The 27,943-nt window shown below is 45.6% G+C and overlaps 1 protein-coding gene across 1 annotated transcript; it reads left to right on the top strand.

Moving 5' to 3' along the window:
* The first annotated feature begins 18,085 nt into the window (after positions 1-18,085).
* SCCPDH (saccharopine dehydrogenase (putative)) lies at positions 18,086-27,033 on the top strand. Its single transcript, XM_087776959.1, has 12 exons — positions 18,086-18,397; positions 18,645-18,757; positions 19,612-19,692; positions 20,170-20,299; positions 21,926-21,975; positions 22,429-22,559; positions 23,093-23,210; positions 24,372-24,491; positions 24,631-24,687; positions 25,222-25,333; positions 26,152-26,233; positions 26,696-27,033. The coding sequence occupies exons 1-12, from the start codon at positions 18,190-18,192 to the stop codon at positions 26,799-26,801; spliced, it is 1,308 nt and encodes a 435-aa protein (XP_087633085.1). The 5' UTR covers positions 18,086-18,189; the 3' UTR covers positions 26,802-27,033.
* Positions 27,034-27,943: the final 910 nt, after the last annotated feature.

The following is a 27,943-nucleotide window of genomic DNA, read 5'->3' as shown; positions in this document are numbered from 1 at the left end:
AGCACATGAGGTGTCAAACTACTTGGCAGCATACAGGTCCTGATATCGTGAGGCTTCTGTATATGCTTCACTTCTAGTGTATGTCTACATCTCTGTAAACCAGAGCCACAGGACACAGACAGACCTTGCTCCCCTTTCTTCCACCTCCCAGGTACGTTGTTCTTACCGACAGGAATACCAGCATACGAGCAGCCCCGCTCCCCAAGCGCTGCACTTCGGACCCATACTTTGACAGGACATGGCTGGGGCGTAAGGGTGCTTAATTTCCCTCCCACTGTTGCAGTGCAGCCCTGTAGAGGAATTTCATTTACAGTAGATTTGACACCTACCTAAAACTAGTAAAATGCTTTGAGACATTCTTGACTTAAAAAAAAAAAAAAGTGCTACAAAAGAGAAAAAGATACTACTGTTATGATTTGACACCAACACAAATTAATTTCAAGCTATCTATCTCTTATCTTTTCAATAAAAGACATACTGAAAGAATTTCATAATTGGCTGCTATAACCTTCCTGATGTTTTTGTATCTTACTATCCTGGTGTAAATTTTCTCTCTGATTCAGAAACTGGAAAGCAGCATGACACTGCCTAATTCCTTCTCATGACACTGACATCCCGATATTACTGGGTTTTCCCTTCCATGTGGGTTAGCAAGAGAGGCTGGAAATCTATTTTAATAGCAGTTTTTAATTTTCCTGCAATTCATCTTTTTCATTCTGGCTGGGTAATTTAATTTGTTGTTGACCTAGCTGCAGTTATGAAAGATCAGACTATTCATTACCGCAGAAGTTTTATCCTTTGGCCCTTAAAATAGTTAGACCGAAAATATATGCTATAGATTAACAAATGTTCCAATATGTTGCTTATTGAGTTCCTTGTTTCATAGGAAAACATTTTGTTTGTACATAGCCTTGATGATGACTCTTTTTTAATTGTAAGGTGTAATTAGCACCAGGAAGGGCGACGCTAAAATTTAGCCACGAACTAGTATTTGATCAGCATGGCACATGATGTTGTTGTCACAGATACCACGGTTTCATTGCATGAATGTTTCCCTCCAGCAGTACTGAGGCAGAAGCATCCACTGTAATCAGAGGTTTGAAACCTGTGTTGTGTAATCAGGTCTGCTACACTACGCAGAATGAGTGTCTCTTTTAAAAAGTGGAAGAAGACAGAAAAACAGGTTCTCTGAGTGATTCTTGCTAGCTCCCTGCCCATCCTGCCGTCCCCTCTAGGTGACTGATTCTTGCTTGCTTGCTCTCACTTTGGCAGTCCGGGGAGGAGCAATCAGTTCTCTCAAAGCTTCTTGGCAATTTGTCCGACTTCTAACAGGTTTTGGGGAGGAGCTGGATCCAGCTGACCTTGGACAAGAGGCTGCAGCTGTGAGGGTGATGGCTATGACTTTTTTGGTTCCACCTATAATGGGAATTTTCCCCGGTGCCATCAATGTGTGACTAATTTCCTGGACAGCTGAGCCAGCATAAACCTCTCGCGTAGGTAAGGAAAACAAAATTGTTACTAGTCATAAATTCCAGTGGACTTATAGTTAAGTTCAGCTTTTTTTGACTACGCTTGAGATTTGGATGTAGGTCCAAGGTATTGCTGCTTGGACAGAAGTTTGGTGGAATCTTGGACAAATTCCCAAAGTGCCTCCGGAAGGTTTCTAGGGTGGCAAGATCTGCAGAGCAACATTCCTGCAGCTGCTCGGTGATTAACGATGAAGTCTGTAATAACATGTTTGCTATAAATGTTTCTGCTGTTTTCCCTTCTAAGCATGTATATAGAAACAGTCTGTGGAGACCTTTGTGCCATCCATACCCACCAGAGTCCTTTGCCGTTCTGTCTGGCTGCCGTAGGGAACTACGTGAGCGGGGGAGAGGCAGCTGTATTAAATAGCAAAGCCAGCTCAGCCTGGGAGAAAGTAAAAGGGCCCAGGGGAATGGGAGGGAATAAAACTGAAAACACTACAGCTCTGGCTTTTGGATTTGAATGAGAGAGAAACTCCTCGTGGGCCTTATTTGTAAGGGTCGTTTGGGGATATCCTTTTTGCAGTCCAGAATCCTTATCTGCTGAGAAGCGATTACACAATATGTTAGTTCAGATTTCAGACATTTTACACAACCAGTTGCTTCTAGGAGACTCATAGTCACAGCTGAAGACCTCCTGTGTGTGTCGTATTTCCAGCTCTTCATGTTTTATCCCAGGTCCAACAGTATTTTTGTGGTCTCGACTAATGGGTGTATATTCTTACTAGAGTCCAAAGTTTTTAATATAAAAAGTTCTGTCCCTTGTGGCTATGGAGAAACAAATATTTTAACAAGCTTGAAGGCTCAGAAACTACAAGTTAAATACAAAAAGCCTCATCTTCACTAGATTTGTTTGATTGTTTTACTACCTATTCATTGCATTGGAACATTTCAGGGTCAGTATTTATTGTCCACTATAGTGTACACAGCTATTGCTTGTTTATATCCATAAAATACTGTTAAATCAATCACTTAGCCAGCAAAACAGATATTGCAAAGATTAAGAGGTTATTAAGATGTCTTGCATCAAACCCTAACCCCCAAGTCCTTGGGAGATCCTCCAAGTGTTACCTGAGGAAGACAAATGCCATGCACACAGGAGGACTTTTTAGTTATTTGCAAGCAAAAATTTGTGCTTCCAATTTTTGAAAGACACTTTTGCAGAATCAAAATGAATTCTTGGTAATATGTTGCCACATCAAAGTGAAGAGATGTCCTCTTCCTCCTTGTCCATCAGTAAAATGTGAGTAACTGTGTGAGGTCGTGCGGTCCGTGGCCTGCCTGCAAAGGTGGCACTGTCAGCTGCACCAGTGAGAACGCAAAGAGGAAGCAAATTAGAAGAGGGCCAACGTGCAGGATGGAGACAGAGGAGGTGAGCTCCGGGCACAGCTCGGTGGCTTCCAGGAACTGCAGGAAGACAGAGGGAAAAGCTAGAGACAATCTTGTTTAAGCAAGAGCCCAGATATAATAGTGCCTTCTCGTTGTGTTTAGTCTAGCTGTGTGTACATCTTCAGTCTTATTTTTGGCAGAAATTATTATTTTCACTTCCATTCCTTCCTTCTTCTCTGCTGTCCCTCCAAGAGAGAGAAAATGGGGCGGGGGGCTGATGACTGGGGAGCAGAGAGCACTGAGAACTCCTACGGAAAGAAAGTTAACTGTAGTCTCCGAGATCACTGATAAGCAGACACCTCAAAACCAAGCAAGCATCCAGAATTTTATTTCAAAACAAACGCTGACCGCTGTGCGGCAAGTACTTTCCAGACTGCTGCTTCAAAAATAGCAGCTTTTATACACTTTGCCCTTCTCTGGATTTTTCCTGTTCCCTCCCTGCTTACATCAAAAGAAGTCACAACAGCCCTGCACCCCTGACCCTCCGGACGGCAAGCGATCCTCAATAGGACAGAGCGGATACGTGCGGTCCGCGCACCACGTCAGCAGAATACGTCAAGGGTCCAACCGGCAGCCGCGGAGGCGGCCGGGGCGAGCGCTGCCCCCTGCCGGCCTCGCGGCTGCGGGGCCCGGGCGGCGGGGACCGCGTCCTCCGCCGCGCGGGGCGGGGCGGGGCGGGGGGGCAGCGGGAGCGAGACGCCGCCTGTTGTGTTCCAGGCTGTGTTCGCAGGCTGACGGCTGCGGCTGAAACACAGCCGCTTGAGGTAGCGCTGTTGCGTGTTTCTGTCCGGGTGGGTTACACGCCGGTCACGTAGAAATACAGGGGAGGACCGAAGTGTTGAGGGGAGGAAAATCAGCCTGCGTCGCGTGGCTGTAATCGCTGATGGCAGCACAAGCCTGTTCCTCGGATCTACGCAATGCTTAGTGGTTTCTCCGCTCCGGCCGATTTCAGTGCACAACCACGCGATCGTCAATTTATCTAGTAAATTGTAATTTTCAGGTTAAATTGTAATTTTCAGGAGTAAATTTCAGGTTATTTGTAACATTCTCTAAACCAGACGTGCAGGTTTAGCATCTGTTTTTAACTGGTAATTTTTTTAATTGGTAATTCTGATGAGCATCTACGGCCTGTGTTCAGGTGACTTAAATGCTTAAATCCTAGTGAGTTATTTTTAAGGTAAGATGTCCTAGTTTCAGTTTCAGCTTCACCTGCTGGATCTTGTTATTTATTCCTATAAAGAAGATAGGTCATTTTTCATAAAAAGTCAAATTCCAGTGTGTTGCATAAAAAAATTAAAGGGCAAGAAGGAGAACCAGGGCTCTTAATATTTACCAGGGGTATGCAACCCTTACGAGGCATGAGAGAGTGATCATTAGAAATAACCTTTCTTCTGCAGGGGCAGGTATTGCTGTTAGGCATATAATGAAATGTAAGGGCACTCCGTCTCCGGGCCCATTAAAGAGCCTCTGGAGGTGCTACGTCAGCACTTACCTTGGTTTAGTGATGTGTTGTTCTTTAACGTGGCCCTGGCACGCTGCCATTAACTTGGTTTTATGCCTCTCTCGTGTTTTCGTAGCTGCAGGCCAGATGGTTTCATCATTATATGCTTCCTCTGATCCAGAATCTGACCACGGTGCTCCAAATTACTTGTAAGGTACTTTTCATTCCACATGCTGTATTTCTTGTTATGTATTGCAGTGCATTCAGCGTTGGTTGTTTCGGCTAGAAAAAACACCTAGAAACTTTTGCATGTTGTAAGCAGCATGTAGAGCTGGTGACCAAGCACAGATGTCAGTGGGGCTATTATTCTCCTTGGAAGCCTCAATTACCGCTGGATTTGTAGGACAGGTTAGAGCAACTGCTTTGAAAAATTTGATTCAAATGCTTAGTGCGTGATCAAATGGTGAACTAGCCTGGGAGGTGGAGAGAGAGTGCAGTGGTTTCTACTACCACAGCCTTTGGATGCTGCTTCTCCTTCTGAGATCTTTTGCAAAAACAAGCGAACAAACCTCCTGTTGGTGAGCCGATGACGAGCCTGATGTGGTGGGCAGGGAAATATTGCTGCTATGTCATGTGAAATGCAAAGTCCCAGTTCTTCATTCTCTTCCTCATTTGAGTAAATTAACTTCCTCTACAGCTTTCATTCACCCTTGGCTGATGGGATAACAGCCTCTCACCCTGCTCCGATTAACTTTATGGCTGCTGTCATGCCCACTCCTAAATGCGTACCTGGAGTTGAGGACTCTGGAAATGAAGTCCAGGCAGGGCAGTGTGAGGACAGGAACGGTGAGGGACCCACTTCTCTGCTGTGCCCAGAAGGGGGTAGGACTGATAAAGGTTGTTAGGGGCATATATCTAGGAGACAGGGATTTTTTTTGGTGGCACAGGAATCTTGAGAAAGGATGAATACATGAAGAGAAGTTGATTTGTGGTTGTGCCTAAATAATGCAACAAAATGCGGTCCTATGAGCATAGCAGAAATGATAACAAGCCAGAGAACAGCAGTGTCAGGAAACAGTAATGCTGATGTCCACAGCTTGCTGTAGCAGTAGTGCCTGGGCAAGAGGTTACAACCAAGACAAGGGGTCCCATATGCTACAGAGACAGGTGAAGTAAACTGCGTACAATGTCACAGCAGATCACCAGTAGAGCTGGAGGACACACTTAGGATCACCACAAGATAGCTGAGTGTTGTTTTGATAAAAGTATTCCTTTTTTCTTCTCATTGTGGGGAAAAACATAGGTAGATGTGTGTGCCTGTATGAAGGAGTTGGGGCAACACTTTGTAGCCTCTGTAGCTTAAGCTCATTCCATACAAAAAGGTCCCTTCCATTCCACATTCCAGGAGGAAATAATTAAACCGGCAGGCAGAGAAAAGCCATCAGAATGAACATACATGTCTCAAGCCACATGTTCTGTGAGAATTTTTTTAATGTCTATTTCAGTTTTTAAAAAATTTTACTTTAAAAATTGATCAATTTTAAACATTTTTTAAAGTTTGCAAAGGGGATGTTATTGGGGAGGACCTGAGACTTAAATGAATTTTACAATCTTCTTTTTAGTCTTACAGTGGCCATGTTTTAGGGTTCATATCTCATGTAGAAAATTGAGCAGTCTGAATTTTTGAAAAAGTTAGTGATTCACTCATTTGCTTATTTCATAAGATATCAAGTGAACTGAACCCTATGCCAGCCTTTTTTCTGAGAGTTGTTTTGTGTTCATGATGGCAAAAGCCCTCTAGCACACTCCCTTCTGTGTTTTAGAAAATATTTATGTTACCTGCAGTAGGAAGTTATACAAGCCTGCTGCTTTTGTTTTGCACGGGCTTTGGAAACAGTCTAGTTTCAATTTGTCTCTAACACCACTAAAACTGCATTTGTTCTTTTTTACTTTTCTGGAAACTTCCAAAAAGAAGAACTTACCTTTGTGAAGCAGAATGGATGTGAACTGTTACCGGACAGGTACAAAGATCCTCTGCCTGTTTATTTGTTTTAAAAGTATTTGGGTTTGAATTTAGCTATTCAGTCAATAGGTGTATGGTAGCTGGTAGCGACCTTTGAGCGTGGAAAACCAACACAACTCACTAGAGGGAGCTCAGACAGTTTCTGAGCCTAGCAAGAAGCTACTATACCTCACCCTGCTACTTGCCCTGTTTTGTCAGTAAATGTCTCCCGTTGATTAACTTACAGTTTCTGTGTGGGCAACTACATAGCCTGCATTATGAAAAGTACACTGAGCTTTCAATTGCAGATAATTTGCAAATCAATACTGAACTGGGGCAGGGAGGTCTCAAACTTGAATTTCTTTGTCAGCATTGGTAGATATTACCAGAATACTTTTTTCCAGAGCATAAAAATGTGACGGAAGAGGTTTGTTTCCCCTCCTGCCTGCCTCTTCCCTCCACATGCATTCCTTCCCCATCGTTAGATCCTCAGTTCCATGTACTGACATTCTTCTGCTGCAGGTCCTGCTCCTACAAACTGGTGTACCTACCCGAGACACTCTACTTCCTTGTCTGAGCGACAAACCCTCACTCAGATCCCAACCTTTCGCCTCTGCCGCCTACTGCGTGCCCCCGACCTAATCCACTCGCCTACCTAAAGCACATTAGGTTTCACCAATACCCTGTGCTTTATCTTATTATTTCCCCATATCTTTCCTTGCTCCACCATCCTGAGCTGGAAGTGCAGGTTCAGGCACCACCTGGGTTGCTGCTGGAGGCATTCTGAGAGGAGGAGTTGCATGCACTATGTACAGCAGTGAGGTTCTGTTGACTGGCTGTAATGGCTGTTGTGAAAGTGTTTATCTAATGTTCAGGAAGTGATTAATGAGTAAAGACCTCTATAAATGAGTAAAGACCTCTATAAATGTGCTTCCCTTGTGGTCAGGTAGTTATCTGCCATGAGGCAGTTCTCCCCACATCACACAGTCGCTGTTCACGTGGAGGTATTTGTTCTTGTTCAGACAAGAGTCAGCACACAGCAGACTTGGAAGCTGCTACTGCTGCCATGTAAGCTGATTTTTCCTTCCAAAAACACTTGTAAAAAAGTTTGTGTGACACACATTGGGAGCCTTTTTTGCTGGAGAACACTAAAATACTAGTATGAGTTAGAAAAATCATCCAAACCACCCAGGACAGTCTTAGGCACCCTGCTAAAGAGGGGGTGCTACAGGAGGAGGACAGAGAAGAAGAGATTGGGGCCTTTCACCCTTATCACCCTCCACATGTTCAGCAACATAGTGAAAACAGTTAATACGGTCAACTCATTATTTCGCATGAGTCGAGCAAGCTTTGGTAGGTGACAGATAAGATGGTGTTCCTAAAGCAAAGCCTTAAATAACTGATTCTCAGTCCAGATTAGACACCTTGATGCTATCCCAGAAATTCAGAAAAGTGGGAGAGAAGTGTCTCTGCGAGGCTCTGTCCTGACATGAACAGATGCAGGGATGTTGGAGGTATGCCAAAGAACATGGCAAAACGTGCTGCACTGCAGGTATTTGCTGTGTTGTAGGACCATTTGGTTCTTTAGTATTTCTCAAAGTTCATTTACTGGCCCTGCACGCTGCTGAGCAGGCCAGCTCTATAAAATGAGGGGACTTTGCTGTCCTGCATTACATTCTGTGGTTTTGTTCTTTCCATCCTCACAGTAAATGCTACATGTGCTGACTGCTCAGCTCTAAACGCAGTCCTGAGGCAAGACAGTGGTCTGGAAGCTAAACAACTTCTTTTTACAGAATGAACAAAAGGATATAGTTGGTCATTCTTGTGGCAGTTCTCAGAAAACCTCCTTGATGAGATGTATTTGTGAGCAGCAGATTTTGGAAAATGTGCCCCATCCCAACATTACAGACACTAGAGACCTGTTAGGATCTTTCCCATGAGGAAGATGGAATACATCTTGCCTTTGTTCACATTACGGACAGATCTAAACTCAATTGCACCTATCCTGTGAGGAGCTCAGTTAGGGGCTATTGAATAGTAGCTACATGGGAGACATAGAAGAAGCAGCTTTGAAATGTTGCTTCTCACCTGTATTTCAGCATAGAAATACCTCACAGGGTATGGAGGCTGAAAGCACAGGGCATTTGGCATTCTGCTCTCACCCCCCAAAACTCTGCAGCCCTTCTCCTACACAAAACATCCACAAGCAAGAGCAGCCGCACAAAACTAAATGGTGTGCTCTCTTCTCCCACTTTCTTTCACAGGAGCAAGAGGGAGAAAAGCTCCACCACTGCAGCATTTCTTTTCCCCTTGCTGGGAATTCCCTTCCCTTCAGTCTCTGACAGCTCATGAGGATGTAGCATTAGTGAGAGAGGGTGGCTTCAAGGGAAGTTATGATGGTGCAAAGGTTTCAAAACTGCCATGGGGTTAGAAGGAATAGCTATGTGCTCTGCTTGCAGACTTTGGGGGGTGGGGGGGTGGGTGTTTTGCACAGAACTGCTATAGTTTCTGGGATGAGGATCAGAGTTTTGTGAAGGACCATCCTTCTTAACCCTTACTGTAAAGGAAACAGGTGCAGCGGATAGATGGTCTGACACAGGAGCTGTTCAAGATAGTTCTGGGAAAAAGAAAAGTCTTTGGAGGTCAAAAGATGGAATACATTATCAATTCAAAGACAGCTACAAGGGTTTTGAGGACAGTAATACCTGTGTAGTTCAGCTGTGATTTATAAATGTGACAAAAATGAGTGGTCGTGGTTTTGCCAATGTGTAAAACTGGACGATCGGAGAGTCCTTCTTTCCGTGTGAGCAGACAGTATACAACCTGAAAGAAGAAAAGTACTTGTGGATACTTTTCATGAACACTGACAGAGCATTTAAATGCACTGAACAGAGGCATCTGGGTGCGGGGCTTGGCTGGCTCCCAAGAAGTTCTGTAGGCAAGTAGAGTTGGTAGAGTGCAGAGAATAACATCAAGGGACTGTATGTTTTTGCCTGCAAGCAGTTTTAGCTAATTAGAGCATATAGGTATTTTCCCTTCATAATGACCTTGCTTAAGTAAGATACAAGGATATTTGAAGAACTATTAGACTCTGTTGTTATATTCACAACGTAATTGAGGGAAAGGTGGCTAGAGAATTTTACAATTCAGTCTCCTACTGAAAACTGCAGACAATAAAGAACAGGCGATCTATCTAGCCATCCACTTACTCTTGCTGCTATGTATGGCTTCCTCACAGTTAACATTCTGGTGATTTGTCCCACCTGCTTACACCGTTACTTTCACGTCCTGTCCATTGTCACTCATCAAATCACTGGTCTCACTCTGCTGTCGACACCTCCCTTGCTGTGACGAATAGGTTGTGCTGGTCGCTCTGTCAGCCACATTTGCTCAGGTGCGCACCTCTTTTTGTATTCCAAGCCCTTCACCCTCCATCCCTAGAAGTTACATCCTCAGATATTTGCAAAGCGTTACCATGTCTCTGTAGCTATTTTTAGCTTAATAATATATACCTTCAACTTTGGATTTTTCCTGGAAGGTGTCTCCATTCCTACTCCTGGATAATTCATTATTTCCTGGATGATTTCTTTGGAACTGTCTGTAATTTGTCAGTCTATGCATTGTAGTGAGGTGGCTGAACTGGAATGCAATGTTTTAAAAGAGACTTTCAAATGGAGACAGATTTTTATTTCCTTCTACGCAATCTGATGCTTCTACATTGCTAGTATCTCCCACATTTGCTATCCACTGGGCAAAACATTTATTCCTGTTTCTTTTAGCATAGCTGTATTCCAGGTTTTAACTTCTCCAGTATACGTTAGTTTGCATTTTCTGAATCCTTTTGCTTTTCATTTCTTAGCTGTCTTTAAATTATTTCTCTGCAACTATGGGCGAAAGTTTCAAATCTTTAATTGTCGTCACCAAAATGACTACTGAGCTGTGAGGTAGGGCAGAGCCCTGCAGTACCCAGCAAGAGCACTCTGGCGTTTAACTCTTTATGTCTTAATTTACTGTGCGGTCACTTTTATTACAGACCCTTCTAATGCAACGCTGGTTATTATTTACTGTTATCAGAAAAATGTGCTCTTTCCCTACACTTTCTTGTTTGGTCTCCATCTACTGAAAAAACTGTACATTTATCAGTCTTTTCCCACCTGTAAGTGTTTCAAGTTCAGTGTGAGAAGTGACAACTGCAGTGAATACTGAATGAAGAGCCTGAACTCCAGTGGCAACAAAAAGCTTTGACCTCTGCTGTACTTCTAGGGGTCAATGGTGCCTTTATTTCTTCTTTTAAGAGATTGTTTTAAGTTGTATATGAATGGAAATGTGTGTACAGCTTATTAAAAAATAAAAGCGTGCAATCTGCAGGTGTCATAGGCTGCCATCTCTTGTTTTGTAATCTCCCAATTTAGAAATAAGCAAAATAGGTGGAAATAACTTTGTTCATTTATTATTTTTATTTGGCTGAATATATATATGTATACAATATAAACATTACATATGTATAAGTATACCTACATATTAAGATGGTCCTGCACTTGGGTCACAACAACCCCATGCAACGCTACAGGCTTGCAGAAGAGTGGCTGGAGAGCTGCCTGGCAGAAAAGGGCCTGGGGGTGTTGGTCAACAGCTGACTGAACATGAACCAGCAGTGTGCTCAGGTGGCCAAGAGGGCCAATGGCATCCTGGCTTGTATCAGGAATAGCGTGGCCAGCAGGACCAGTGAAGTGATCGTCCCCCTGTACTCGGCACTGGTGAGGCAGCACCTCAAATACTGTGTTCAGTTTTGGGCCCCTCACTACGAGAAAGACATCGAGGTGCTGGAGCGTGTCCAAAGAAGGGCAACAAAGTTGGTGAAGGGTCAAGAGCACAAGTCTGACGAGGAACAGCTGAGGGAACTGGGGTTGTTTAGCCTGGAGAAGAGGAGGCTGAGGGGAGACCTTATCGCTGTCTACAACTACCTGAAAGGAGGCTGTAGCAAGGTGGGGGGCGGTCTCTTCTGCCAAGTACCAAGCGACAGGATGAGAGGAAATGGCCTCAAGCTGCACCAGGGGAAGTTTAGGTTGGATATTAGGAAAATTTCTTCACTGAAAGGGTTGTCAATCATTGGAACAGGCTGCCCAGGGAAGTGGTTGTGTCCCTGTCCCTGGAGGTATTTAAAAGACGTGTGGATGTGGTGCTTGAGGACCTGGTTTAGTGGTGGACTTGGCAGTATTAGGTTAACAGTTGGACTTGATGATCTTAAAGGTCTTATCCAGCCTAAATGATTCTATGATTCTATGATTTTAATTTTTTTTGCAGAAAGGTTAGGTGACATTTTAATTTTAAAATAAAATAAAAATAAAATAAATAAAGCATTACTGAACTGCCACATGGGGCAAGCAACTCTCTGTTGGATTCTCTGCAGTTTTTAACTTCAAGCTCCTCTTTTTTGTCCCAGTCTAAATGGTTTGGTTTATTACAAATTCTTAAGTTCTGTATGGGGTGGCTTTTGGGAGCCTAATGCCTCTTGATTATAAAGTAATATTTGCATAAATTAAGGATCAGATACGCCATGGCACTAAGAACTCTGGGGTTTGTTGCAGAAACATTTGTTCTCAGAGTCTTACAGTATTGAGTAACTGTAGCAGGTACATAGATGCCTGCTTTTTTTTTTTTAATCCCTTATATACTCACCCATGTAATTCTTCGTACCCTGCAGTGAATTATCCATGCATTGTTGATCAACCTTATTTTCCAACACCTCTGCCTACTCTTATGCTCTATTTTTCCTATGTTCTGCAGTAACTTTTGCAACGATGCAAGCCAGTGATCTTATTTCATCTTTTGGCGTACAAGACAATTACCATGTTGTGTTTAAAAAAATTGCCTTCATACAGCATTGTGCAATTGGCATTATATTGCACTCTTTCTGCTACCCTATTATTATTTCAATCAAAAAGTAGTCATGGAACAACATCTGCATTTCCACGCTAATAAACAAAGTACCCTAAAGTTATAAATGAGTATAAAAAACTTTACCACAACGATTGGTGTCCAAGAAATATATAAATATTGATAGGGAGGATTTTATCAGAACACCTACTCTACGAAATGAAGGGACATACAGGTGCTCTTATAAATGCTTACACAGATTCCTCAGATCCTGCCAGAGGCTCCAGGCGGAACAGGAGAAGCTAGCAAAGGGAGGCATGCCCCTTTTTATTTAAGGAATTTGAAGAGAGATGGCTTGTGCGTGTGTGCGCTTGTGTGCTTCTCTGTCCCAAAGAAACTGGCAGGGACCTCTAGCTGAGGCAGTCTGGCTATACGAGGCTTTAAATGAAGTACTGAAATCTTTAAGTATCTGTATGCAGATGCACACGGAAAAAATAAGCACCTTCAAATCTGAAAAACAAGATTTAAAAAAACCCGAGCAACATCTTTTTTTGTGAGCTTCTAAAGCTGACTCAGGTGGGAACCTCCTTTGCAGAACTGCACTTGGCAGCAGATCTGGTATTTCTTGCCTTCCTATTGGACAAGGAAAAACCGTAAAACATCCCACTACTTTCCCACAGAATAATTTTTGTAATCCTGTACTGGCAACACTGACTAGGGAGACAGGTTAACTTTTGCCTTCAGTCGAGACTGCTGTAAGCCTTCCCTTTAAAATCAGAGTCTTGACATTGCCTTGATGTTTGCTACTTTGGAAGCTACCTGTCTACTTGTTAGCTTCACAAGCAGGAATGTAAACTGGCTTAGAGCCTTTGCTTTTTGCTCTTTTTTAACGCGGTGAGCTGGCGTGACACTGGAGATGTGTACAAACAGAACTCTTCCACTTGCCAACCACAGGTCTCTCTTGAGAAAAAATGAGTTGGAGCTACCATAATGGCATTTTAGATAAGCAAAAACCCCTCAGGTTTGCCTCGTGTTTTGATGCCCCTCTAGTTGGTTTTCAGGTGTCCCTCTGCAGCTCTGAAAGCATGATTTCTTGCTTGTGTAAGCTGCAGTTTACAGGAATTATCTTGCTCCAACAGGTCTGTTTTAAAGAAATAGAGCTGACATTGAAAGAGTAGAGGAAATCTTGAGAGCTGCGGACTGATAAACAGGGTAAGTCTGCCCAGTTTGGCGTAAAGTGTCAGTCACTGAGAGGAGACAGGGTTCTCAGCGTTGCCCACCAGCTTGCGCTGGCCAAGCCACTGCCGAAAAACACAGCGTGGGTCTTACCAAACACACATGGCCCGAGGAAGCTTGTGCAGTCCTGATTCTTCACAAATGGTTGAGTCAGAGTCGTAGGTTTATAAATGGCCTTGTTTTCTGGGAGCGACAGGGGATTAGATGTGGAAAGGAGAAAGTACGGAAGAGGGAGAGAAGGCAAGAGAGGCAAGCTTCTGGAGCAAAGGGATGAAGAAAGCAGGCCGAGTGTCCCTGGCAGCCCTACAAGCTATGTCAGAATCCCTCTGCAATTTGCAGGCTCCTTACAGTCTCCTGTCACTGAACAATTTTAAATATTAACGCAAAGTCTGAAGAAATAACGATTTTTGTTAACTTCAAATTGGAGGAAAAAACACCTATTGCTTGTTGTTGCAATGTTTTCTCAAAGCTTTTGCAAAGGAGAAGGGAGAGTGGAAGACCAAAGACAGCGGCCTTGAAGAAAACAGGCTTTTTTCTGAGAGCTGGTGGCAGAAGAGGAAAATTCATAGAATCATAGAATCGTTAAGGTTGGAAAAGACCCTTCAGATCATCGAGTCCAACCGTTAACCTAACACTGCCAAGTCCACCACTAAACCATGTCCTCGAGCACCACGTCTACCCTTCTTTTAAATACCTCCAGGGATGGAGACTCAACCACTTCCCTGGGCAGCCTGTTCCAGTGCCTGACTACCCTTTCGGTGAAGAAGTTTTTCCTAATATCCAACCTAAACTTCCCCTGGTGCAGCTTGAGGCCGTTTCCTCTCGACCTATCGCTTGTTACTAGGGAGAAGAGACCGACCCCCACCTCACTACAGCCTCCTTTCAGGTAGTTGTAGAGAGTGATAAGGTCTCCCCTCAGCCTCCTCTTCTCCAGGCTAAACAACCCCAGCTCCCTCAGCTGCTCCTTGTAGGACTTGTACTCCAGACCCTTCACCAGCTTTGTTGCCCTCCTCTGGACACGCTCCAGCACCTCGATGTCTTTCTCGTAGTGAGGGGCCCAAAACTGAACACAGTATTTGAGGTGCGGCCTCACCAGTGCTGAGTACAGGGGCACTATCACCTCCCTGGTCCTGCTGGCCACGCTATTCCTGATACAAGCCAGGATGCCATTGGCCCTCTTGGCCACCTGGGCACACTGCTGGCTCATGTTCAGGCAGCTGTCAACCAACACCCCCAGGTCCTTTTCCACCAGGCAGCTCTCCAGCCACTCTTCTGCAAGCCTGTAGCGTTGCATGGGGTTGTTGTGACACAAGTGCAGGACCCGGCACTGAGCCTTGTTGAATCTCATACAGTTGGCCCCGGCCCAACAATCCAGCCTGTCCAGGTCCCTCTGTAGAGCCTTCCTACCCTCCAGCAGATTGACACTTCCACCCAACTTGGTGTCATCTGCAAGCTTACTGAGAGTGCACTCAATCCCCTCATCCAGACCATCAATGAAGATATTGAACAGGACCGGCCCCAACACCAAGCCCTGGGGAACACCATTCGTGACCGGTCGCCAACTGGAGTTGACTTCATTCACCACCACTCTCTGGGCTCGGCTGTCCAGCCAGTTTTTAACCCAGCGCAGAGTGCACTTATCCAAGCCGTGAGCAGCCAGCTTCTCCAGGAGAATGCTGTGGGAGACAGTGTCAAAGGCCTTACTAAAGTCCAAGTAGATAACATCCACAGCCTTCCCCTCATCCACTAAGCAGGTCACTGTGTCATAGAAGACCAGGTTAGTCAAGCAGGACCTCCCTTTCATAAATCCATGCTGGCTGAGCCTGATCCCCCGGTTGTCCCGCACTTGCTGCATAATGGCACTCAAGATGATGTGCTCCATGACCTTCCCCGGCACCGAGGTCAGGCTGACAGGCCTGTAGTTCCCCGGATCCTCCTTCCGACCCTTCTTGTAGAGGGGCGTCACGTTTGCTAGCTTCCAGTCATCTGGGACCTCCCCGGTTGACCAGGACTGCTGCTAAATGATGGAGAGTGGCTTGGCCAGCTCCTCTGCCAGTTCCCTCAGTATCCTTGGGTGGAGCCCATCTGGCCCCATGGACTTGTGAGCATCCAGGTGGAGGAGCAGGTCGGTGACTGCCACCGCTTCGACAACCAGGGCTTCATTCTGAATCCTATCTCCATCTCCCAGCTCAGGGGCCTGAAAACCCTGAGGATGACCAGTCTGACTATTAAAGACTGAGGCAAAAAAGGCATTAAGTACCTCAGCCTTCTCCTCATCCTTCGTGGCAAAGTTTCCCTCCGCATCCAACAAAGGAGGGAGATTCTCCCTGGCCCTCCTTTTGTCGCTGATATATTTGTAAAAACATTTCTTGTTATCTTTAATGGCGGTGGCCAGTTTAAGTTCTAGCTGGGCCTTCGCCTTTCTAATCTTCTCCCTGCATAACCTCACAACACCCTTGTAGTCCCCCTGAGTCACCTGCCCCTTCTTCCAAAGGCGGTAGGCTCTCCTTTTTTTCTTGAGTTCCAGCCAAAGCTCTCTGTTCAGCCAGGCCGACTTACGGCACACGGGGACGGCCTGTTCCTGTGCCTTTGAGATTTCCTTCCTGAATAACATCCAGCCTTCCTGGACTCCTTTGCCCTTCAGGACTGCCTCCCAAGGGACTCTGTTAACCAGACTCCTAAACAAGCCAAAGTCTGCCCTTCTGAAGTTCAGGGTAGCGGTTTTGCTGACCCCCTTCCTTACTTCTCCAAGAATGGAAAACTCTATCATTTCATGGTCGCTGAGCCCAAGACAGCCTCTGACCACCACATTGCCCACTGGGCCCTGTCTGTTCGTAAACAGCAGGTCCATTGAGCGTAAGAGGAAAGTAGCTCAGAGGAGTTCAACAGTACTAGCTGGAAATTCTCCCCGTGTGTAGGAAGGACAGGAAGGTAGTAAGAGGCCAGCTTGACTAATGAGATGTTCAGTGCCCTCAAACACAAGAAACTGGTTTTGTGGGGTTGCTCTGTAAATCAGATCAACAAAATGATCTGGATTAAAAAAGAACACAAAACCGGTCTTTGTCCTTCCCTCCCCCACTCTTTGTTTGTTGTTAGACTGAGTCGTTTCACTGGTACAGCTGATAGCATGGGCCTACAAACAACTGCATCAGCACTGCTCAAGGAGCTGATGCTGATGCTTAGAGGTGAGGATCTCCTGCTGCCTGGGCGATGAGATGTTTCGAATGTATTCAGAAAGGACATCATTAATCTTCAGTACAAATCTGAGATGGGAAAAGACTGGCTAGGCAGCAGTGATTTGAAAAGGCCTTTGCGGTGGAACAGATCACGAGCTGCAGGTGCATCAGCAATGGGACGCTTGCAAAAAGAAAAGGCAAATGTGTGGGGCCTGTAGCAACGGGGGTAAATTCTGGCAGATCACATAACCTTCTCGATCAATTTAGCACTGACAATGTGGATGTGGGGCCTAGTAGTGGAGACTAGATTCCAAGAAAAAGGTAAACCAGCTGGAGAGCATTCAGAGGAGAACAGGAAAAAACGTATGTATGAAGCGGCCTGTGAGGAAAGATCAAAAGAACTAGTGCTTTGTAACCTAGGGAAGACTGAGAAGAGGCATGGAAGTTCCCAGCTTTGCAGCGTCTTTCTTACACGCTCCTCAGGGATTACATCTTTTACCAACGTCCCCTAGAAACAGGAGAAATAGCGTGGGGCTGAAACCACGGGATGTGGAGATCCAGCTTCTTGTCTCCAGCCGCATGTACAACAAAGCGCAGGTGGAGACTCCTGGGGAACCGCGTGAAAGCATGTGTCACTAGAGATTTTCAGACAGGTTAGACAGGCATCTGTCAGGAGCGGTTCAGACATGGCAGATGCTCCCGGGGAGAAAGGGCCCGTGAGCAGGATTCAGGCAGCTGCTTCCCGCGTGACCTGCTGCGAGCCTCTGGAACCCAGGTGAGCAGCCTGGCTGTGAAAAGCAGCGAGACACGACCGTACCTCTCCGCGCCGTGCAGTCGCGAATGCTCCTTACCATCGTGGCTTTGCGGGGTCGCTGCTTCTCCCCAGCGCAACGGGAACTTCCAGCTTTTGTTGTTGAGCGGAACACAAATAGCTGCTGGAGTTGTGGGGGAAAGAGAGGATTTCATTTTACTTCTAGGTAATGAAGGTTTTCTTTTTGACTAGCAACAGCCCTCAGCTCATCTACATTACCTGTGCTGAAACACTTAGGGCAATAACCCATAGTAATGAGCCCTGCTCATCAGGAGAGAGGATGTCTGCTGTGGGACCAGTCACGATGGCCTCTGCCTACAAATGTTGTGCCTTGAACTGCTGGGCTCCGAAACCCCTTGGCCGTATCTCGGTATGCTTTTATTTGCTCGTCACGGTACGTTAAAACCCCCGGAGAGGCAGCACCTCTCCCTCTTTCCTCGCTGCCGGAATGAGAGCAAAGGTCGCTTCTCCCCCGGCAGCGGCCGAGGCACCGGCGGGCCGCAGGTCTGCGCTGGGAGCGGGGCGGGGCTGTGCCGCCGCCGGGCCCGGCCGGCCCGGAGCCCCGCCCGCGGCTCGGCACCGCCAGCCCCCTGTCGCCGCAACGGCCGTAACGGCCGCCGTCGAGCGGGCCTCGCGCACCGCCCCCGCCAGCGAGGGGCGGGACCCGGGCGGGGCCGCACGGTACCAGCGGCTGCCTGGCGCTGACCGGTAGCGCGGCGGCTCCTCTCCTCATGGCGGCTGGCGGCGGTGGTGGGGCGCCCGAGCGGCCCTACGAGCTGGTGGTGTTCGGGGCCTCGGGCTTCACCGGCCAGTTCGTGGTGGAGCAGGTGGCGCGGGCGGCGGCCGGCGGGGAGCTGCGCGGCGGCCGGCGCTGGGCCGTGGCCGGGCGGAGCCGGGAGAAGCTGCAGGCGGCGCTGGAGTGGGCGGCCGAGAGGCTGGGTGCGGGCCGCGGCGGGGGGCCGAGTGGCGCAGCGCCGTGGCGCTGTCCGGGGACGGCCGATGTCGCCGGTGTCCCGGCCCCGCCCGGTGGGAGCCGCCCGCGGGCGGGCGTGAGGGGAAGGGCCGGGGGCGAAGCGGGGCAAGCTCCTCGCCCGCGGGGCTGCGCCGGGGAGGTGGCGGCTGGGCCCGGGGAGGGAGGAGGCGGGCGCAGCGGACGGTGTCGGTGACGGCGGTCTCCGGTGCGCAGGGAAGGCGGCGCTCGGGGCGGAGGTCGGCGTGCTGCTGTGCGATGTGGGCGACGCGGCCTCGCTGGCCGCCATGGCGAGGCAGACCCGGCTGGTGCTCAACTGCGTGGGGCCGGTGAGTGGGGTGATGCGGGCGGTGCTCCCGCGGCGCCCGCCGCCGCTCCTCGGCTGCGTGCGGCTCGGCTGCGCGCCGCTCGGAGCTGCTGCCGTGCCGGGAGACCTGCCGCTGGGCTCCGGAGCTCCAGGAGCCGCCCAGGGGCGAGGTAGCCTTTTGAAACGGACCCAAGAGTGCCCCCGCGTCCTGTCATCGCCTGAAGACTTGCCACCACGGTTTCTGGTGGTGGCATTCACGGACGAGTCTCACGGAAATAGAGCGGGTGGTGGGGGGCGGTTAAGCCTTTCACAGGCAGCAGAAGAAAGTGCCTGTAAAGTGGGGAAGAGTTTTGGGTTGGGCCAGGATGTTTCGCGTGGTGCCGGGGTTGAAAACAAGAGCTGGGAAGGAAGCCCGTGCCCTCGCCGGTTTCAGTTCTTGGCCCCTGTAAAACTTGCAGGGGCAATATTGCCGGCGCGCTCGGAGGGGATCAAAGTAGGAGAGCTGGAAGTTGGGTCATGACAACGTCTTTGAAATGAGGAGTATTTAAGTAGAGAATATGCTGATGAGTGCAAAAAGCGCGAGTTGAGATTGGATACGTTAAATTGTCCTCGGCGGTCTTATCTTACGAGAGAAATAGCGGTGGAGTAGTCTGTGCAGCAGACTCCGTTATCAGCGATGAAGTTTGTTGCGCTGTTCCTTCTCCCCACCCCCCAAAAAAATACAAGTCCTGTTACGTCCTTGCCCCGCTTAGCCAAATCAATAGCCATCAAGTGTTTGCTTTTATTGTAGGTACGTGTGTTTTCGGTAGAGCACTTTGGGTGAGCTGTGGCGTGTGCGTTTTATTTTGTTATGCGTGGTGGTCTTTCCTTCTGCAGTATAGGTTCTTTGGAGAGCCTGTGGTAGAAGCTTGTGTTGAAAATGGTGCAAGCTGCATCGACATCAGTGGAGAACCCCAGGTATGCGACGGTAGGAAAATGCTGCCTTATGTCAAGGATCTGTTAAAGGAGCGTTTGTTTTGTGTGTTTCCTGTTTCTGCTAGTGTTTTTGAACGTGAAGACAAATTCTGCCTACTGACCTAGGGTTTTAAGATGCATTAAGTATTTTAAGCACATTAATGTGTATGAGTTGTATAGCTCTCTTACTTTTAGACAAGAGGCTCTCAGGTTCTCTCTGGAAATCCAAAATTTTTGAACTCCGCTGGAAGCCTCGGTTGTGAGTCTACGTAGGAATTTTGCGTAGATCACGTTTCCTTGCGTTGCTGTGACGCTTTCGTACCATAAAACAGGCATATCGTGTATCTGTCTTAAAGATGCTTGTAAGGGGTGTGAAGTACGTAGGGGGCTATGATATGACAGTATAAGCACTGGTGGCTGATATTGGGTATGGCCAAATATGGCATTCTGCTTAAAATATTTGTTCTGACTGTGTTTTAGTTTCTGGAAGGAATGTACCTGAAATACAACGAAAAAGCTGCGGAGAAGGGGGTCTATGTCGTTGGAAGCTGTGGCTTTGACTCTATACCAGCCGATATGGGAGTACTGTACACCAGAGACAAGTTGCAAGGTGACTTAAAGTTAAGCGTGACCTTATGCTGAAAAAGAAATGCAGATGCTGCTTTCACCTGGTTTCCTAAAGCAGCAGTGCTTATGTGGAAACTCTTTCGGTGCCTCTTTTTGCGTGCCTTTACCAGCGGACCAGTTTCAACCAAATCTGGTAGATAAAAATTTAAAAGTAAATCCTGTTCCCGTTAGACTGGAGAAGATTGGTCGTGAGGTAGCGGAGGGATTCAAGGTAACGTTGCTCACTGCGAGACCAGAACCTTCGGTCGGCAGCAGCGGGCTGTTCAGCCAGTGCGTGGACATCCCTAGGCAAGCCTCGGCGCGCTGCCTCTTCTGCAGTGCGAATCTTGTAGGGAAGAGACAGTGGGGAGAGGAAGGCTGCAGGAGAGGGGTTGCAAATTAGCGGGCAATCAGGTTTTGTAAGTTTTCTTTTTCTACCGCAAGCACTGAGAAGCCGTTGTACGAGTGTAAGTGGACAGACAGTGCCACGCGGTGCCTTTTGCTTTAGGAGCAGCTAGACAGTAACTGAAAGAGGATAAATACATTTGAGAAAAGATGTGAGATGATTTAATTCTGTGCGAGTAGTACTTGATCCTAATCTCAAATGAGGTTACCTTGTTCGTCAGGTCTGACGTTCATTTGGAAGGGCAGATAAGAGTATCCACATGTTTTGCTTTTATATGCTATTAAAACTGCTGTTAAGTGGGGTTGCTTTACATTGGAGTGTATCATCAACGTTGAGTTTAAGGAAGCGTAACCTGGATCGGACGGGAGGGAGAAAGAGGCATGGAAATGAGTATCTGGTTGCTCATGGGGTTATAATTTGATGTCTGATACTTGTTTTGAATGCAGATGTCTTTTCTCTCTTCCTATTTTGACTTTATGGTATTATCACCTCTCTATGCAGTTGCTTGCTGCATTGAAATTTGCCCATACAAGTGCCATTTTCCAATCTCAGAAGGAACTGAGCAAGGCAAACCAAAGCAGAATTGGGAGGAGTTGGTTTGTTTGCTGTTCACCACAACTAAGCATTCTTTGCAAAACACAAGCTATGCTAAAATTCAGTGGTTTAGGATATCTTGTGTGTTTTGGGTTTTTTGTGGGTTTGGTTTGTGGTGGTGTTTTTTGTTTTTTGTTTTTTGGGGGTTTTTTTTGTAGTTAAGGTCTACCAAAATCCCTAAGTCTGTCTCAGTTTTCACAGCCTACATCATCCTTTCTTTTGAAACTTGGAGGAAAGCTGAATATGGCTCTTGATAGCCTTTTCCTTTTTTTTTCCTTGATTATTTACATTACCACATTCACTAGGTAAGAGAAATGAAAAACGTAATGAGTGAAGTTAATATTTAATATTAGCGACCCTTATTGAGGTACTTTACGTAAGAAGTTTGATACTTGCTAACTAAACTAGCCATGGAACTTAGTTTATTTTACTTTGAGGTAAAGATGTGACTCTGCCTTTTCAACTGATAATGTCAGTGGCCTGCTATTTGAATCTACCAGAGTGTACTCTGCCTTTGGGAACTAACGGCTGTGTATTGGCAGTTGGAGTAGACGATGGTCATAGGTCCATTCCAACTGAAATTGCCTGTTCTGTTCTATATGCCAAGTAATGTTTTCTCCTCCCTTAAAGGTACCTTAACCGCTGTGGAAAGCTTCCTGACGGTGAAATCTGGGCCTGAGGTTAGTTGGCTTACACCTTCTTGGAAACTCAGAGGTATTTGTGATAACATCGCCGTAGCCCATTAGAATAACTGTCGTTACATTAATTGAGACCAGGGAAGAAGCTGGTGGTTCTTTGATGATGAGTCTGAGAACTTCAGGAGCTAACAAAAGTATCCCAAGCAAACACCCTTTTGTAAGGTTCGTGTGCATAGGCTGTCTACCCAAAGTTTGTTGTGTTAAGCTGTTTCAAGAAAGACTTAGTTTTTGCAGAGGTGTGGGAGGGATTCACACGCAAGTAAACTACCACAGATGCACAGTGTGTCAATGTACTTCAATGCATGTAATCCTACTACATATATGTAATAATTGTAATAATGTGTAATATATGTAGTAATTCCTAAGGTCCTTATTAAAATAATACATGAAACCTTTAGATGCTGAATTAATTACTGTTTCATGGTATGTCACCAGGGTGCTCGTATACATGATGGGACCTGGAAGTCAGCTGTTTATGGCTTTATGGATCAAGACAACCTGAGGAAGCTTCGAAAAAAGATAGGATATGCCCCTGTTCCAGTAGTTGGTGCAAAACTTAAAAGAAGGTATAAGAAGTGTAAGATGTGAAACATGCTGTCTTCTCACAGTTCCAGTGTTTATTATATAGGTTGTTAACGTATTGTTTAAATACTAAAAAGATGCATTTAGGACGTTAGTATAGCATGAACACATCGATGCTCGTCTAGTAGAATTGAAGATAAGTTTGGTCTTACTGACTTGTTCGTATTTTACTGAAAAAAGAACATATCCCAGCATTTACTGGCTCTCAAAGTTAACTTGTTCTAAAAGACTTCTAGTGACATGGCAGACTTTTGATTTCAGAGGTGGTCAGCAGAATGGAGAAAAGAAATGTGAGAAGAATGTTATTTTGATGATGAAATCCATCCTTGCTGTAGTGCATGGAATTTTGAGTTGAGGCAGGGATAAATTTGGAAAGGTTTGCTTTAAGTGAAAAGAGAGAATGTCATAAAAATGCTTGAGGAAAAGCCAGTATTGGTAGGGCCGTTACGATCCGTTTCTTTCAGTTTGCGTGAACACGTGAACGTTTTCTCTGACTTTTTTTTTTTCCCATTTGCAGAGGACTTGTGTTTTACAATCGGGAATTCAGACAGTACTCCATGCCATTCATGGGATCTGATGTTTCTGTTGTGAAACGGTCTCAGCGTTATTTGTACACAGAGTTTCAGGAAACACCTGTAAGTTACTGTTCTTAGTATACTGTGTCTTTATTACCATTTTCAACAAATCTTTCCTTTATGTGATAACTGTTCTTAGTGCAGATCTGTGTGGTAGCATTTCTGGAGTTAGGTTAATAGTAATGACCTGTGACGTGCTTTTGCTTCTGTAAAGAAGGCGGCTTGTTCTCTTGACCACCTTTGGAAGCTGCTTGACCTGATGTGGTCCAGGTTCTTCTGGGTGCACTGGCCTGTCTCGTACTACTCGATACCCTGCCTGATGAGCTTGCTTATTGGTGCTAGCATAATAGTGACGAGAGCCTCTTGTAGGGTTCTCATGCTGTCTGATTTCTGATTATGTATTTGTAGGGAATGGAAGCCTTGAGTCACAGAAGTATTTGAAAGGTAGGCTTCATGATTTTTGGGAACGATCAACAGATTAAATTCTGTTCCTGTGCAGAGGCTTTTTTTGTTGTGTCAGTAGAGCTTCTAGAGCATCGTAACTGTAGTCTGTGTAACTATAGTCAGGTCACTGTAGAGTAGTAAACATTCTGAGAAAGCGTTCACGTGCTGCTCATTTGTATCTGGAGACTTCTTTGATGCTTGGGTCTCTGGTGTGCAGAGTAAAGGCAATGTGAAGTGGTGGTGGTGGTGGAAAAGGTGTTTAGGTTTTGTTTCCCGTGGTTTCCTGAGAGGAGACCAGCACCAACAATCTGTATGACAGCCGTGCAGAATCACAGCCATCAGTTGGGAAGTGAAGGTGAGATAGCACTCTAAAAATGTACTTGGGAACTAGTAATGTGAAAGGCATGCCATTGCTATTCCAGAATTCTCAAGTAAGGTCTCTGTTTCTCTTGAACTAAAGCACAAAGAGGAGGAAAGGAAGATCTTGGGAAAGAAGCCTGAAATCGGATACCAAAACACATCTTTCTTTAAAGTTTTCCACTCTTGTTTACCATGCTCGCTCCCTCGCCATTCTGTAGTTACATTGTCTTCTCATGATGAATTGTAAAGTGAAGCATCAGTCAGAGAACGAAGACAATTGTTTAAGGCCCTATTTGAACAACGCTCTCTTGTGTCAAACAACCGCATGCGAATTTGGAGGTAGATTTGTTTTTCCAAATGAATTGATGCAAAAACTTTAATGTAAATTCTATCACTGGAAATATGTTTTTGCCTCAGGTGCAGTATGGTGCTTATGTGAACATAGGTGGTCTTGGCTCTGTTATCAAGCTGATGTTTGCTGGCATTTTATTTCTTCTTCTTGTGAAGTTTAGCTTTGGAAGAAAACTTCTGATAAAAGTAAGTGTTCAAAACACAGAAGAGTTAAGTGTTTGGAGTTCCTGCCCCCCCCCCCACCCCCGCCCCCAGCTAACTGTTGGTCTTTTTTTTTTTTTTTTTTTTTTTCCCCTCCCTCCCTATCCCCCCCGTTGCTATATAGTACCCGGAATTTTTCTCTGCCGGACGCTTCACGAAGAAAGGACCAACCCAGAAACAGGTAACTGAGTGTTTTCCATCATGATTATTGAAGAAATCTGTTATGGTAATGGTGAAATAGTAACCTGGAGTCAGCTGCTTAGTCTCAAAGAAATAATTTCTAAATGCACATAGTGTGTGCCTGTTCAGATAGCTTTGACTATTTGAATAATCATGCCTTCTGCTATTAGACAACAAAGTAGGTGGAACTCCTGTGAGGAAAAAGCGGCTCGTGTTGCTGGGTCTGATGTATTTACCTGGGTGGCTCACGGCGCTCAGTCTGTCAAAGGTGATGACAGAGGGAGACTGAGTAGCAAAAACCCAGGACTGAAAGCACTGAGAGAGTAGATGGACTTTAGAACAATAAGAGTTCCAACAAAGTGGAAGTGATTAAAAATTTAGGTTGTACCTTTTAAGCAATAACTGAGAGTAACTCCTCTCGTGTTTAGATAGTTCATGGTATTTGGCATAATGGAATACTTGTAATTACTACTTGTGCTTGCGTGATATAAGTGAGTTACTGTTTTGGTGACCAGGCTTGTCTTGTCCACTACAGATTGACGGAACCTCTTTTACAATGACTTTTTTTGGCGAGGGTTACAGTGAGGGGCAAGATCCCCAGAATGGCAAACCGAATGTAAAGATCTGCACTGAAGTGAAAGCACCAGGTGTGTACATTAGTAGCAGCGAACGGCTTCTGCCTCGTGTTCCCTGCTCTAAAATAGGTTTGTGGTTCCGCTGCTATTCCTTCCACCCTCGAGGAGCACTTGCAACATGGACAAAGACAAGAGCCTTTACCGAGTATTACCTTGGCTACTAGCATTCATTGTGACTGGGTTTTGGAGATAGCCAATGCATTTGCGTTCCTGTCATTCTCTTTCCTTCTGACCTTCCCCATTCCAATTTTCATTTTTGCAGAGTGCTTTAAGGATAGCTTTCAGTTGTTACAGCCTGGACTTGCTACCTGTTTATTTCCAGTCCCCTGTGAGTGAACTGAAACAGATCTGGGACGGTATCATTTCTAGCTAGAACATACTTGGGTTCAGATCATCCCTTTGTAGGGAGATGACACCTGAAGTAAAGTTGGGAGAGAGCAAGAATGCATGTTCAGAAAGGAGTTAGTGAAGCACAGCTTCTTTAAATAACTAGAGATGTAGCTGAACACAGCAGTCTTACAGCAAAAGTCTGAATTTAAGCCTTGCTTAAAAAGGGAAAGCTCTTGCTGTCACAGAGAGCCCTCTGTCACTGTGAGGTGATTGCTCATGGTTGTTGTGTGGTTATAGGCCTGCATTTGAAGCAGTGTTTGTCCAGATTAGATCTTAAGGACTTCACCAGCTACTTGGGATGACTACAGGTAAAAAAAGCTGTTCTTAAAGGGGGAAGGCTGTTTCATTGCCGAAGAGATGATTCTTCAGCATGCTGTAGGTAAGAGCAAGATGGAGTCTACATTTTAACACAGCGTACGTTGTTTGTTTTTTTTTGTCAGAGCCTGGCTATGTTACTACATCAGTTTTAATGGTTCAAGCAGCTCTGTCTCTTCTGGAAGATGCAGCTTGTCTGCCTAAGCAGTAAGTACTTGCCCATGTAGAACAGCTCAGTCTGCCTTAAAGCTTCTGTGTGCGTATGTTTCTCTTGGAAAACGCAGATCTTGGAACCCTGTGGATTTCTGTGTTACTTCACACAAATGGCTGTGCAAGGGAGATACTTCACCACAAGCTGATCTAAAGCCGCTTACTCTTCATCTGCCTTTCAGTTTGAAAGGATGTAGTCGTAGGTTTTTGGTAATGCTTTTGCCGCATCTGTTGCTTTGGTGTCTATATTTTTAGTTAATGGAATGGTTTCTATTGAGTTTGGATGCAGAAGCGAACCTCTGACTATAACCAGCTTGCCAAATTCCTCATATGCTGTCCTGTGGGACAAAGTGGCTTTTTCTTTCTTAGGCAGGAAGGCACATCTTTGACTTCAAAAAAAGGGGTCGTCATTCAGTTGCTGTACCACTAATGTTTTTCTCTTTCGATTTTCCTTGACAGGGGTGGTGTATATTCTCCGGGAGCTGCCTTCTCTAAAACAAAACTCATTGATCGCCTCAACAAACACGGCGTTGAGTTCTCTGTTATCAGCAAGCCTGAAGTCTGAAGTCAAAACGTAACTGTAGGAACTAACACCTTTTCTGAGTCTAACTCCAACAAAACTCATTTGGCTGTAAAAGCCGAGTTGTAAAATAGTTTCACTGTGCTATTGTTTACAGCAGAAACGGAAGAAAAATTGAGTTAAAAATTATAATGCTATTTGCTATAGTGAGCAAACCCATAAAGGGTATTGAGTTTTAATTCACAGGCCTATTAAAGTAGTGACTTACTGGGTACTAGTTCTAGAATTTTGTTTAATCTTTCCATCTACATTTTAAGTTACTACTTAATGGAACCACTATAGTGTTTGATGAGATATATATATATATATATTTTTGCTGTATCAGTAGAGCTTCTAGAAGCTCTGAAAATTACTCTGAGATATAAAAAGCTCTCCATTTCCCTCACATTCACTATCCTTATTATCAGGCAAATCACATGCAGACTGTTGCTCTATAGTAGCATAGCTGCATTGAAGACTGCCTGATGGAAGCAGTTCACTATGTGGTGATGCTTCAGGGGCTTCTTCCCAGGTTTGTGCCTTAACCGCACAATCGTCAGTAACCTAGAGTTAAAAAACGGCTGTTAATGCACTATTGATGACCAAACAGACTAACTTCCAGCTGAGCTAGATGAGATTGAGGACAGCAAAATGCTGCTTTTCCTTTCAGATCACCACTGACTGTAAAGTTAGAAACATCCAGCGCACTCTCTACTGGAGAGAAAAGTTTATGCGTTTAAGGGATGGAGAACAGAGCATTCAGTCTCTGCAATCACGTGCTCCATTTCTGATATTTCTGTTCATGCCTAACGATTTGCCACCACCCGTGAACAAAGTGAGCAGTTTTACAGTGCAAGCTGCATACACCACTGGCAGTAGTCATCCCATTGCAGTACTTTCGGGACTGACTACAGATCCACACAGAGTGACCGACTCTGCATCTAACAGGGTAAGATACAATCATTTAAGATACAAAGTTTGAAGTTTCAGTCGCGATAGCTGTGACTGCAATGTTTTGTCAAACTGGTCAGGTATCGCATCCCACAACTCAACCCTGCGCACTAAGGAATCACTGGGATTGCCTGAGACAGCACACGTATTCTGTGTTGCTGAGGCGAGCAGCTCTGGGCCGGCACAGTCAGCAGCGG

This window comes from Nipponia nippon, unplaced genomic scaffold, assembly GCF_047370975.1.
Source record: "Nipponia nippon isolate SJK-2023a ecotype South Korea unplaced genomic scaffold, ASM4737097v1 scaffold_4, whole genome shotgun sequence".
Taxonomy (NCBI): domain Eukaryota; kingdom Metazoa; phylum Chordata; class Aves; order Pelecaniformes; family Threskiornithidae; genus Nipponia; species Nipponia nippon.
Note: the sequence above shows the minus strand (reverse complement) of the source record. Positions and strands in the feature narration are given on the sequence as shown.